Source organism: Aricia agestis, chromosome 2, assembly GCF_905147365.1.
Source record: "Aricia agestis chromosome 2, ilAriAges1.1, whole genome shotgun sequence".
Lineage (NCBI taxonomy): Eukaryota > Metazoa > Arthropoda > Insecta > Lepidoptera > Lycaenidae > Aricia > Aricia agestis.
In genome coordinates, this window is record NC_056407.1 from 13,029,152 (window position 1) to 13,044,219 (window position 15,068).

Sequence of the window (15,068 nt, forward strand, 5' to 3'; positions counted from 1 at the left end):
ATTTTCCTCTATTTCTTAGCTCCTATTAGTCTCAGCGTAATAAAATACATAAAATGGGCTGTCCGACACTGAAATAATTGTTCAAATTGGACCAGTAGTTCCTGAGATTAGAGCGTTCAAAGTTCAAACAAACTCAAAGCTTTATAATATTATATGATGAGATTAGTTAGGGTCTAATCATACAAAACACTTATTCAGCTTTGTTCAGCTTTAATACGATACACTGTATCACTACTTTGATAATATTAGAAATTAAATTAGAAAATACAATACAACAAAGTTTTCGTTAGAAGCTTATCTTCAGTTTTGTTTTTAGTTTTTCGTAGTGCTAACTGGTGAAAATAAATGGATTATAGATAGGTACTGTTACTTCACGTTATCTAAGTATGAAATCGTTGTTAATTTATTACGTCTATCTAAATAACGGAGAGGAAGTATGTATCTTTAATACAAATATGTAGCGTTTGTATTATTCAATTTAATAATTTTGTCCTAATGGTTGTCATTATCTGAATTTGGAAACATTTCATCGATAATAGAAAAGACAGTTGTACATCACTAGTATTAGTTCCAAATACTCCCTACTACTGTCAGCTACTGCAATCAGCGCCAATATGGCGACATGATGGCGACTTTCAAACGTCATTTTTACGTCAAATTTAGTTCCTATCCCTACTAATGGGGGTGCTGATTCCGCTTCAAATAGGCACAAAAAATAGCTGTCATTTCAAAGGGTATCACATTGACTTTTATAAGTGGACGCGGCATAATGGTCTCTACCAAATCAAAATACCTTGGCCGGTCCGCCATTTTATGTTCCGCTTCTCCGAGGTACATAAACCGTCAAAGTGTCGTATTATAGGGATGTCGAAATTGAAAGAAAAATACATCGATATTTGAAAAAATATCAATATCGGTTTCGATATATCGCGAAAAAATATCGATATATCGGTCGAATTTTTCGACCAATTTGCTTTTTTTAAAATTAATTTATAGTGGCGTCAAAAAACTGAAGAAATTTAAAAAAGTTTGTCCTTGGATCGGTACGTTTATATTTTTACTAAAATTTTTGTTATTTTACCGATGGCTTGATTTCGTATGTGCTAATTTAGTTAATAATTAGACAATAATTAAGATTTGTGATACAATAGAATATAACATGGCTTGATTTTCAAAATTTAATCAACGTAGAAATTAGTAGATTTGACGTTTAGTGATGTACTTTTTTTATCGAATTAAAAAAATATAAGGTGAAGAATCTGATCATTTATTTAAAAGATTTTACTACTCTCACTTATAACATCTTACTTATCGATATCCTCGACAAATATCAACCGAGTGTCCCATCACTATAGGCTGCCATGTTTAGTTCTTGGCAATATGGCGCCGGCCACACTTTTTTGTAGTTATGTCGCTTCCATCTGTTTCCTTTTCATTGAATATAATGAAAAAAAAATGTCAAAATTTTGACATCTGCGGATGACACTCATGTCTCATGACATTTGCGAGTTGTCTTCACTCTTCATCTTGTGAATTGTGATAGTCCTTCTCTTTTCTGTTTTTTGTTTTGGTGATCAGTGGTCAAATATTTACTAATATTGTATATAAATAAAATTATTCAAAGCTAAAGTTTAATTTTAATAAAAACGATGGAAATACAATTCAGCAAATATAAAATTATGCACGTTGATTTGCCGTGAAAAGAGTGTACGCATAGTTGTTATTTCGTACTTGATAGAAAATCCCTTTGTTTCTTTAACGCCTCGATATTAATATGTCCAATTCTACTGAAGATATCTCAGAACAAACGAGGGTAAGAAATTCTTCAATTTAAATTAGCAATTGTAATGTGGAATCAATTCTCCTGGCGGAATTAAGTAAAAAATATTCCTTGTTTACTATTGCGTCATAGGAATTTTATGATTTTTATACAGTAGATTTATAATTTATTTAGTATATAGTTGGCAATAGCAATATTTTGGATTTATATAAGGTGTTAAATATTTTTTTAGGATGTTTTTACACAAGATGGTGTACTCCTCAAGGCCTGTGCAGGCCGACCAACAAGTGATCTCAACTCAGTTGGAATGCTTTGCATTGTGCAAAATTCTGATGATACTAAGGCTGTTGAGTGGAGGCCAAATGACTTGATAACAATTGACTCTGATATTCAAGATCAAGAATGGGCCGTTGTAAATACAATTGGTAAGTAACTTGAATATTGGGTCAGTAGCTGTTCAAAGTTAATTTATTTTATGTTTACACTTATATTAATTTTATCATGAAATTCATTATTTAAAATTCCTCTAGCTACATTGTACTATAGATGAATTAATTTTGCTAGGACGCCGTCAAAGAACTCTAAGTGGTAACATAACATCTGACTATGCGGCTGCTCGTGCACGGGTCATTCGAATACCATTAAATCAGTTAAAATCCTTTAGAGTGTCGAGAAATTTTCAACAGATGCAAATCTCTATGAAGCAGGGAACATGGCACAGTACCTTTTACTTTCAACATGGCAATGCAGAGATTTTTGTTGCTAACTTAAAAAGTCATGTAAAAACAGCAAAGGCACGACATGACAGAAATGTATATTTGGTCGTTGAACAAAATAGTGAGTCACAAGTTCTGAACAGATCTTTTGCTGAGCTTGACATATACACTGAAAACCCGACTGATGTAGTTTGGAACCTAGTATCAAACTTTAAAGAAAGACCATATGCCACTACAATGGAGGCTTTTTCAAAATTAACAGACATTGGTATGTATTTTAATATTTAAATTATTAATTGGCCTAATAATAATATAATTATTGTTGTGATGCTTTATAATCCTTATTAGTACAGTCTGTAATAATTCAGGAAATATTTTAATTGTCTTGCTATTTACTTAAATTATTTTTATCATGATCATTAAAATTTATTATTTGAGAAGTCACATTGTATTAAGTAAATGTTTTTAATATTTGATGATGAACTTTTCACATTTTTATTAATAACTTTTCATAATAAGTATAAGAAGTTATTTTAATAACCTTTTAGTATACTATGGCAACGAGGGAACAAATGGTAGAAGCGATGTGTCAGAAGAGGTAGCAGATCTTTTAACAAGGAGTGCTTTGGCTGACCCTACAGCACCTACTCGAATAAGTGAGGAATATGAAGTAGTGAGTGTTAAGCCAACTTTGCCTCCACGACCTTCAATACCCAGGTAATAAATTACTTAAATAATGATTACGATGATTACGATATTCATTTTCTACATTTTAATTAGTAATTATTTTACTATTCGTATTACAAATACTTTTACTAATAAAAATATCCAAACTGTCCATGTCTAATATCTTAAAAAGTTTATTATTAAGTACAAGAACAAAAAGTTGCAAAACTATATTATATCATGTTTATTGTTAATTTATTTTACAAGTATGTAGTAAGTAGTAATTTAAATAGACCTGAAAAAAACGTTACAATTTTTATACAATGTTTTCATTTCAGAGGCTCACCATTATCAACAGAAAAATGGGAGGGACTAACAGATACAAATGGAAGTATAACAGAAGTTGAAGGCGTAAAGCAACTTATTTTTAGAGGGGTAAGTATTATGTTATTTGTAACATCGTTTTCTCATGTTTTGTGCAAATAAAGATATTGAATAAAATTGAGTTATAATATTTATGAAGTGTACTTAGAGCATTATGTATTTTTTAGGGTTCCGTACCCAAGGGGTAAAAACGGGACCCTATTACTAAGACTTTGTTGTTTGACCGGCGTCCGTCTGTCTGGTTCCAGGCTGTATCTCAAGAACTGCTATATCTAGACTTCTAAAATGTTCACAGATTGTGTATATCTGTTGCCGCTATAACAACAAATACTAAAAACAAAAAAAAAATATACATTTAAAATTATCAAAAAATCATGTTTTTTTTTTAATAATTTTTGCTTGATATCAATAATGGCAACAGGTAGGCACTTGAAATTTTCACAAAGGCCTAAATTATATAATTAATAATAATATTTTAATAATATAAATATTTATGGGAGCCCTCCCATACAAAAAACACAATTTTTGGCCTATTTTTGCTTTATAACGGTACGAAACTCTTCGTGCGCGAGTCCGACTTGCACTTGGCCGATTATTTTTACCTTATTTACCTTGCCAAAGAGAACATAATTGATGTATTAAATTTCCTTTCTGTGAGACAATGGCATTGATAATATTATTATGATCAAGCCTGCCTATAAATTTTTAAGCAGGGTTCTTCCACATTAAAATTATACTTACATATTTTTAGGGTGTCGCCCATTCAATAAGACGATCAGTTTGGAAGTATCTACTAGGATATTATCCATGGAAAATGACAAGTTCTGAACTCAAAGCTCTTCACAAAAGGAAAACGGAAGAGTACTACTCCATGAAGCTTCAATGGAGATCAATGACTGAAGGCCAAGAATCAAGGTTCAGTGATTATAGAGACAGGAAGAGCTTGGTAGAAAAGGATGTAAATAGAACAGACAGGACACATGAGTTTTTCGCCGGAGACAACAATCCAAATTTAATACTCCTTGAAGATATTTTGATGACGTATGTAATGTACAATTTTGACTTGGGATACGTCCAGGGGATGAGTGATATCCTCGCGCCATTGTTAATACTGATGGGTAATGAAGTGGATAGCTTCTGGTGCTTTGTTGGATTTATGGAGAAGATTGTGAGTAACATTATATTTTATACTATGGTTTATCTTAAAAAAAAAAAATTTTTACTACTTTGTAGTTACGTCCGCTAGGTCTTACTTTCACCCAATTTAAAAATGTTACATAATTTAAAATATGTAACATTTTTAAATTAATATATAATTTAAATGGTGCAGGTAGTACGGAAGTGGCGTTTCTTTATAATATAAGAAATATTTGGCCGCGCCTTGTCGGCTTGCCGTTTCAAACCACTTTGAAAATGAAGCCTTTAAGTAACTATAAAATATATTTAACTATATATATTGTACGCATCTCGCGTCGACTTGCCTTCCATACTTTTATTATAAATGTGAAAGTGTGTTTGTCTGACCTTTACCTCTTCACGCCCAACAAACCGCTGAACCGATTTTGCTTAAATTTGTTTTTTTTTTTTAATGAAATAAGGGGGCAAACGAGCAAACGGGTCACCTGATGGAAAGCAACTTCCGTCGCCCATGGACACTCGCAGCATCAGAAGAGCTGCATGTGCGTTGCCGGCCTTTTACGAGGGAATAGGGGAGGGTAGGGAAGGGAACGGAATAGGAGAGGGTAGGAAAGGGAATAGGGTAGGGGATTGGGTCTCCGGTAAACTCACTCACTCGGCGAAACACAGCGCAAGCGCTGTTTCACGCCGGTTTTCTGTGGGAACGTGGTATCTATCCGGTCGAGCCGGCCCATTCGTGCCGAAGCATGGCTCTCCCACGTATAAATTTTTGTTTCAGTTTGGAAATACGTACATTGAGTCCCGGAAAAGGTATAGAAAAACGGTTCAAGCGCAATAAAAACTAGTATCATATACATCTACATAATGTTATGTTTTTTAGGAATACAACTTCGACATCGACCAGGCTGGTATGAAGCAGCAGTTGCATCAACTGCAGCAGCTGCTGGAGCTGGTGAGCCCGGCGCTGGCGCGACACCTGGTAGCCAAGGACGCCCACAATATGTACTTCTGTTTCCGCTGGCTGCTTGTGTGGTTCAAGCGAGAGTTTTGTTTGCGGGATATTATGAGGTTGGTTTTTAAAATGTAATATTTATTCTTCTTAGGGCCTGTTTTACCACTTCCTGATAATGTGCCAGATAGGCTATCCACAACTTATTTGACAGATTCACCATAATTTATCTCTCAAGTTAAGTTGTGGATAGACTATCCGGTACTTATCAGGAAGAGATGAAACAAGCCCTTATATTAAGATTTAAGAAGTAGTTTTAGTGCGATTTTTAAGTAATGGGAATCTGGGGGCACGGGAGTGCCCCTGCCAAGATGAGCCAAGCGAAGCGCGCAAGGGCACTACCTACCTTTTCTCGAAACGTTTCGTCGTATTTTTGAACACTCGTAACTTTGGTTTGGATAGTGCCAGATAGTTGAAATTTACAAGATATTATGACATGAGTATAATTATTAAATGCGAAAAGTTTGCATATTTTTACTATTATACTTAGATTTGATAGGTGTCCGAAAACCCACAATTTTGGCACTGACTCACCGATTATCAAAACTGTAAACCCGGGCGCGCACTAGCCGCCAGGCCGCGGCGGCCATCGAAAGTATGGTGTGGCCGCTTGTTAGCGTGCGGCCAGGTGCGCGTGGTCTCTCGCAGTTTCATACTAATTTACTAAGTTCACGCGGTTACTTCCTGAAGTCTGAGAAAGCTGAAATTTGGTATGTAACATACTATTAGTACAGAAACAACAAAAAAATTATCAAACCGAACCTAACCTATCCCACCCATCGCCTTGATATAGAGGGGCTATGTTAGAATCATATAGTATGTACACTAATAAAACACAACTTTTCGTGCACTTTTTCCACTATATTAAGATATTATTACAAATGTCCATAAAATTATATAAAATTAATAAATATCATGTCAATAAATTAAATTAGCGGTGAAATGTAAATATAAATTAATGTATAAATAATAAAAGTTTAAATATCTTGTAATAATATTGAATTTGATAGGCATGTCTGGTCGTTTAACATTTACTGACATGATTTAATTTAGTTTAATTTATTTGACATTCATTTTTTATAATTGTAATATTATGGACAATTCAATTAAATTATTGGTGATGTAATTAGACAATTATTTTACCGTCTTATTAAGTTTTATTAATGTTAGTTTGACATTGTTTATATTAATTTATTTGACATTTAATAATTTTATGAAAATTTGGTGACATATTTTAATTTTAAGTTAGAAATTTAACAATTATTACTTAATTTTAGGCTCTGAAATCTGTATATTTATTTATTTATTTATTTATTCGGTATAGTAACAGACAGCAAAGTAAGTAATACAGTTAACAATAATAAACAAAAGAAGTAACATTTTACCATGCAGTCCAATAAATACTATACACAACATTAAAAAAAAATCAATAATAATAATAGCAAATGTCAAGTACATACTCTAATAATTACACTAAAATATTTAAATAAGTAATTTAACAATTATTAGAATTGCGACTGTCACAGACACACATGTTTTTAATACAAAGGTAGGTACTCAATATCATCCATACTAATATTATAAATGCGAAAGTATCTCTGTCTGTCTGTCTGTCTGTCTGTCTGTCTTGCTTTCACGCCAAAACTACTGAACCGATTGCAATGAAATTTTGTATACAGTTATTCTAGAGTCTGAGAAAGGACATAGGCTACATTTTGATGTGGGAAAATATCTTATTTCCATGAAGATATCGATGAAAATGAATTCACATTGCGCGTGGCCAGCGCTCATCCCGGGGGTCCTGGGTTCGAGTCCCGCAGGCGGAACAAAAAGTTTTCAATGTTCCTGGGTCTTGGATGTGTATTAAAATAAAATTTCAAAAATCTTAAACATATTTTATGTATAATATTATAAAAAATCCAGAAATATATCGATGGAATGAACATTTTAGTTCTAATACGATTCAACAGATGGCGTTTTATTTTTTACTTTATTGTAACATAGAACTAATCATACTTATTAGTTAGTATGTTTTTGTTTATAGTTTTTAATACGTTAGAATATTATGTTTAATAATATAATCACTTGGTATAATAATAATCAATCTATCTTATCTTATAGAACTCCTACTGCATTTCTAATCCATACTATCCATACTAATATTATAAATCCATACTAATATTATAAATTAATGCGAAAGTATCTCTGTCTGTCTGTCTGTCTTGCTTTCACGCCAAAACTACTGAACCGATTGCAATGAAATTTTGTATACAGTTATTCTAGAGTCTGAGAAAGGACATAGGCTACATTTTGATGTGGGAAAATATCTTATTTCCATGAAAATATCGATGAAAATGAATTCGCATTGCGCGTGGCCAGCGCTCATCCCGGGGGTCCTGGGTTCGAGTCCCGCAGGCGGAACAAAAAGTTTTCAATGTTCCTGGGTCTTGGATGTGTATTAAAATAAAATTTCAAAAATCTTAAACATATTTTATGTATAATAATATTATAAAAAATCCAGAAATATATCGATGGAATGAACATTTTAGTTCTAATACGATTCAACAGATGGCGTTTTATTTTTTACTTTATTGTAACATAAAACTAATCATACTTATTAGTTAGTATGTTTTTGTTTATAGTTTTTAATACGTTAGAATATTATCTATACTAATATTATAAATGCGAAAGTATCTCTGTCTGTCTGTCTGTCTGTCTCGCTTTCATGCCAAAACTACTGAACCGATTGTAATGAAATTTTGTACACAGATAGTCTAAAGCCTGAGAAAGGACATAGGCTACTTTTTAACTGGAAAAGGGGGTTGTAAGGGGGTAAAAATGCATAATTTTGGTCAAATTAAGTTAGTTCCAAAAACTCAAAATAGATGGCGCCAAGAGTCCCCTAGATCGCGCTATTGCTTGCTCATGCGTATTTCTATAAGAGGTGGTACCATGTTAAGTCAGGTTTTTCGATTCTTTCGATTGTTATACACGTTCTATACTAATATTATAAATGTGAAAGTATCTCTGTCTGTCTGTCTGTCTCGCTTTCACCCCAAAAGTCAAAACTACTGAACCGATTGTAATGAAATTTTGTACACAGATAGTGTAAAGCCTGAGAAAGGACATAGGCTCTATACTAATATTATAAATGCGAAAGTATCTGTCTGTCTCGCTTTCACGCCAAAACTACTGAACCGATTGTAATGAAATTTTGTACACAGATAGTCTAAAGCCTGAGAAAGGACATAGGCTACTTTTTAACTGGAAAAGGGGGGTTGTAAGGGGGTGAAAATGCGTAAATTTGGTCAAATTAAGTTAGTTCCAAAAACTCAAAATAGATGGCGCCAAGAGTCCCCCTAGATCGCGCTATTGCTTGCTCATGCGTATTTTTATAAGAGGTGATACCATTTCGATCGAAGCTTTTCGATTCTTTCGATTGTTATACACGTTATTAATTAAGAACTCACCTACCAACTTAGATTAGATATCAAATTCAAAAACAACAGCGCCAAAACTACTGAACCGATTGTAATGAAATTTTGTACACAGATAGTCGAAAGCCTGAGAAAGGACATAGGCTACTTCTTACTGGAAAAAGGGGTTGTAAGGGGGTGTTTATGCGTAAATTTGTTCAAATTAAGTTAGTTCCAAAAACTGGAACCGATGGCGCTAATAGTGTTGTTTCTGGTCTCTATGTTGGTACGTGAGTTATTTAATAACATGTATAACAATCGAAAGAATCGAAATATTATCTCAACATTTCGATTATCTCAACATGGTACCACCTCTTATAGAAATACATATGAGCAAGCGATAGCGCGATCTCGCCTAGATCGCGCCACGCCACTAACAGTCTACCAATAATAAATACTAAATAGTTTATGGCCTATGGTTATTGGCTATTCGGCAAAGCTAAAGTTGTGTAATGCATTATGCAGCTAAGTTGTGTAACGCTAAATAAGCTTTAAAAGGTATAAAAAAGTTTAATTTAAAAAAAATCATATTATGTGCACACTACACGGCTGTTTTGGGTATTTTGATTTAAGGGGTACCAGGGTTTTAAAAAGCTTTTGACACCAATTTTATTAACACCGCGCGCTATAAACTGAAGTCCACGCGGACGAAGTCGCGGGCAACAGCTAGTTAACTATAAAACACAAATAATAATAAAAATAAATTCATTGCGACCAAGAAGCATAACATATTGCGACATAGATAAAAATATAATAAAACAAAAAAAAAAAAGACTCATACAGTAGGTATGTCAAATATTAACTAATTAGCTATATAGATTTAAATAAAGTTGAACTTAAATAATAATCAAATATTAAAAATTTGTTATTTACAATTTATATATGTTTAATTAATTTGTTTTTAAAAGATGGTAAGCTGCTAAAGAATATGTCATAATCAGAACAAATATTATTGTAAGATGTACACATTCGAACCAAAGGATTATTTTTTGATACATTATTTTTACATAGTGGGATGTCAAAGAGTTGTGGTATACGCACGGATCGAGTAGGTATCTTTATAGAAATATTTTTTAACATTTGCGTGTCTAAGGTACCATTTACTATTCCATGCAAACTACATAAATCAGATATTTGCCTACGTCCCTCAAGACTCATAAAACTGAATCTTTTAAGTCTCTCTTCATACAAAGGTACTTTCTTTCTAATTCCACACTTTATGCAAAGAAGTCTTATAAATCTACGCTGAATAGATTCTATCCTGTCAATGTGGATATGATACAAGGGATACCATATCATTGAGCAATACTCAAGGATAGATCTGACCAGGGAAACATACAATATGATCAATGTCTTAGGGTTCTTGAAAGGTTTAGCTGTGCGGTGAATAAATGTATATATGTGACATTACCAGCATAATATTATTAATTTATCAATTTAAATGGGTAATTCCAACTAAATATTATTTTTAACATCAGTAGAAGATAGTCATATTTGCAAGAAAAATTCTACCAAGTTGTAAAAAATACCATGATGCTGACAACCTTAAGGTTTGTTTTGATTATATTTAATTATTTAAAAATACCGACATTAAACTTACACCTGATGATGATTTGTTTCGAAATCGGTCGTGTAATTTGTTAAAAGTTGTAATAATATCTTAATATAGTGGAAAAAGTGTACGAAAAGTTGTGTTTTATTAGTGTTCAATATGAATTTCCACCAAGAACCGACAGTACAATCAATAACACAGATAGTATGTTTCTTGTGCTAAATACAAAATTAAAAATAGAGTGGGTATAAAATACTTCTAGTGCCATTTTATTATTCGTCATGCTATGGGTTTTGAACTCAATATATTATTTTTCTGTTGTTCTTAATAACTTTTTATTTACAATGGCCAGGCCACCGATTTTGACTAATGTGTAGAGTTTTTAGATTATTCTCGTACGACTGACACATTATATTATTATCAAGTATTTTGCCGCGCTTTAGTGCAAAATTAAGGGTTTTTAGTAAGGTTAGAAACTTAGCTCTATATGATATCTCACTACTTTTTGACATCACAAAGTATATGTTCTCATCTTGGCAATATTTTTACATGAAAATGTTTTTGGTGGGATATTTTTAGTTACAAACCCACTAATGTTTTCAACGATTTGTCAGATAATGATACTCAAGAGCAAGAGTGACCATACTTTTAATTTATGAGACCCAGTGGCGGCCCTAGGGGGTGGCGAACAGAGTAGTCGCCCGGGGTCTCGCTCTTGCAGGGCCTCGTAAGGTGTTTTTTCGTAGGCCCTAATTTGCGGCCTCGGAAACCCTTGGGGAACCCTTCACAAATAAAATAATGTTGAAGATATTTTATTTTCAATTATTTCTCTATGTTTTTCAGGCTATGGGAGGTGCTGTGGACTGGATTACCATGTGCTAACTTTCATCTGCTCGTCTGTGTTGCCATACTAGACCTAGAGCAAGAAACAATCATAAATCGAGATTACGGATTTACTGAAGTTTTGAAGGTAAATCTAATTATTATTAATACCATTTAAAAAACACATGCAAATACATATTGCAAAACAGTCACAACGCTATACACTGTCCTTGTCCACAAAGAGCCTTTCCAAAAAACAAGAATAAATAATAACAAGAATGAATAAATACCTGGATGACCGAGCTTTGCTCGGTATAACAAACACTCATTGACTTAACAACGTCATTTGCTGGAATAGCTTTAGATGTTGTTGTGTCGTTAAAACAATTAGTTGCTCACAAAATAGTACAGTTATTCGCCAATAGATCAGATCAGGAAGAGTCATATTTTTCAGTTTATCGATTATCGATAAAACACGAATAAAAATATTTATCGCCCCCGAAACCCCCTATATACTAAATTTCATGAATCGGCTCCAACGATTTTAATGTATATGATATTGGAATTTTAATGTATATGATAATTACTATTTGTACTATTTTTATTTCCAGCATGTGAACGACTTATCAATGAGGCTGGATGTCGAAAAGATACTGAGTACAGCGGAAGGCGTGTACCATCAGATCGTAGCTTCACAGACCATCCCCGATCCCATCAGGATCATCCTGGGTATGCCCACCGTACCCGGCCCGCCGACCGAATCTGACGCCGACACACAAAATGGCAACAAAACGGAGCCCGACAATCAAGATACAGAGGAAGTTATGTATCAGATTGGCCTAGATATGAACTTTTAAGGCACGTTGTATGTAGTTTGCTAAGTTGAAATGCACGCATCTAAGGGAGCATACCAAAATTAGGTGATCTGAGGTGCGAATTTCAATATATACAATTTGTTAATAATTTGGTTTGGTTTTTGACAATTTTTTTATTTTGCACTGGGACGTTTTTTTGAATTTTATTAATTATAAGGGAGGTAAGCCTCGACATATGAGAGGCATGCAGGGAGGAAAGGAGATAAAATATGATAAAACTGGTCACGTAATTTGGGTAAGTTCCCTTATAACATTTAGCTTGAAGTAGTTCTCGAACTGTCTAGTATGGCGATTTCTCGATGTAAATAAAATGACTATTTTACGCAAGTTTGGAAATCACTTGGAACATTTAGAAGTATGGTGTGTGGTACTTGTATTTGAATTAAATATCTAAATTGTACGTAGTTTGAAAGAAAAAACCCACCTTGATCATTATGATTGTTACAAACATTCATAATAAATATAATATACTTGTTTATATTCACTATTATTTTTAGAAAAAATAATATAGACGACAGCTAGCGCATTTCAAAAGTATTGTAATTAATAATTATTAATCAATAATAATTGGACGGCGTTATGTAAAAACAGATTAAGCGACACTTGAGAGAATTTGAGAATATAAGCTTCAAAGATTTTAAACTTAAAATTGTCGCTGTGAGCTTATTATTTATGTTACGTGTATGATTTTTTTACTGTAAATTAAGATGTATATAAAGTTTAGATAAATATAAAATATATTACTGTGTAGAATATACTTTAAAAGATATAGCCATTTTTCCGCTTAATTCGTTAATGTTTGATAGCTATATTCCGATAAATTAAATTTGTCAATAACATACTATACGACATTATTGTCGTTTGATTCTTCAATACGATTTATTTCGGGTGAAATAAAGTGCAATAAAAGATTAAATCCAAATATTTTAATGAAAAATTCTCAAATTAAACAAAAATTATACAGTTTTTCTAAGATGATACTGTATGTCTTTAATGATTACGAAAATACACATAAATTTGAATGGTTTTTAAAGTCAAATACCACAAAATAACATAATTATTTGCTTGTCTCGCTATCCTTTATGAAACTAATATAAATGCGAAAGTATGTCAGTGTGTCTATTTGTTACCTCTTCACGCCAAAACCGCTGAACCGATTTTGCTGAAATTTGGTATGAGGATACTTTGAGACCCGGAAAAGGAAGTAGCATACATTTTGTCCCAAAAAATGTACGGTTCCTGCGCGATATACGAATTTTGGCGCAATGGCGTTACGGGCGTCATCTAGTTTTTTAATAATTAAAATGGCACTTTTTCAACATAAAAAAAAAAAACAATTAACGCTCAATGATAAAAAAAAATTAATGTAATCAATTTTTATTTTTCTAATCTTCATCTTCTATATCAAAATCTGCTGCCATTTTAGGCGGTTAGTTCGTTATTGCGTTTGTAATGAATAAATTGAAACGGATTATCTACAACTTCTGTGGATATAATTCGTTTATGCATTTTAAATTCCTGTTTGTGCATTTTGTAACAGTAACTTAGGCGCATAATTCTTTAATACGTAACTAAATTGTGCAAAACTTCTAACAAATTTTGACATGTCGCTTAATTCACCCCTTATTATAAGGCACTAGGATTGACTTTTGAGCACAAAATTAGCTGAATACATAGCTAATGATGCCTGGAATCGATCTGCATTCATAACTCATTTTTTGAAATTTTGTCGCTTGATTCGTTATTACATAACGCCGTCCAATTATTGAAGTGTGGTCAATTATAAAAGTTGTATAGTATACATTTTGTCCAAAATAGTTTTCATAAATGAGTACAAATAGGGTAGTAATTCCACAAGTAATAGTAAGGGTTTGATGCATGATTTGCATGAACTACCAATGATTATTAACATTTGTAAACCACATTTTGAAGCTATGTTTAGTTTGCCAAAGCAGCATTCCTTTACATCTTTTCAGTATTTCAGAACCCTATTTGTATTAACGATTACTGAATTTTCAATTAAATATACCTACAAAGTTAAAGTTATTTTTCCCTTGCAGGTTTCTCTAGAATATAACGGGATACAGATATCTGTAGTGACGAAAACAATGTGGGCCCTTCTTGCCTAAACTCTGATTTATATTAAAACAGTGGCAGCGGCAGCGACACTGAATTCCAGCGCGTATCTAGTATCAGTAATGGAGACTGGTTTCCGTAAACATGTCCCAATCCAGGGGCCACAAAAGAAATCGTTTTGAGACTCGAACGAATTCGGAATGCGGCGTCCTACTCTTACAAACGTGAAATGACGTTGTTAGAGTGGGACGCGGCGTTCAGATTTGATCGTTTGAGCCTTAAAACGGTTTTGTTGTAGGCACAGAAATAAATCAAGATAGAACGGCTAAGCGGGTGGAGTATGCGTGTTTCAATCTTGCTCTGTCGTGCAAGATTCGTTGAACGTTCATTCAGTCAGCGCGCACGTCATGACTTGATTACACCGGAGTGGTTGTGTAAAAATGTCTCATTGTGCAGTGTCTAATTGTAAAAACAGAAGTACGAAAGTGAATCGGTCAAAAGGAGGTATTTCTTGCCACGGGTAAGTTATTTGTTTTAACTAAAAGCAAAGCATAAATTGACACGAGCGATTTCTT

General features: G+C 33.2%; 1 protein-coding gene across 3 annotated transcripts; it reads left to right on the forward strand.

The window, feature by feature from the left end:
- Positions 1 to 1,562: 1,562 nt before the first annotated feature.
- Positions 1,563 to 14,840, forward strand: LOC121739470 (TBC1 domain family member 15). 3 transcript variants are annotated; one of them, XM_042131962.1, is made up of 10 exons: positions 1,564 to 1,813; positions 2,013 to 2,205; positions 2,345 to 2,764; positions 3,045 to 3,213; positions 3,501 to 3,597; positions 4,298 to 4,714; positions 5,564 to 5,751; positions 11,564 to 11,690; positions 12,154 to 12,400; positions 14,478 to 14,840. In XM_042131962.1, exons 1-9 carry the CDS (start codon positions 1,775 to 1,777, stop codon positions 12,397 to 12,399), a joined length of 1,896 nt encoding a protein of 631 aa, XP_041987896.1. In that variant the 5' UTR covers positions 1,564 to 1,774; the 3' UTR covers position 12,400; positions 14,478 to 14,840. The 3 variants fall into 3 exon arrangements, with proteins under 3 accessions (XP_041987902.1, XP_041987896.1, XP_041987891.1); XM_042131957.1 differs by having other exon boundaries at positions 12,154 to 12,363; XM_042131968.1 differs by lacking the exon at positions 2,345 to 2,764 and having other exon boundaries at positions 1,563 to 1,813; positions 12,154 to 12,363.
- Positions 14,841 to 15,068: the final 228 nt, after the last annotated feature.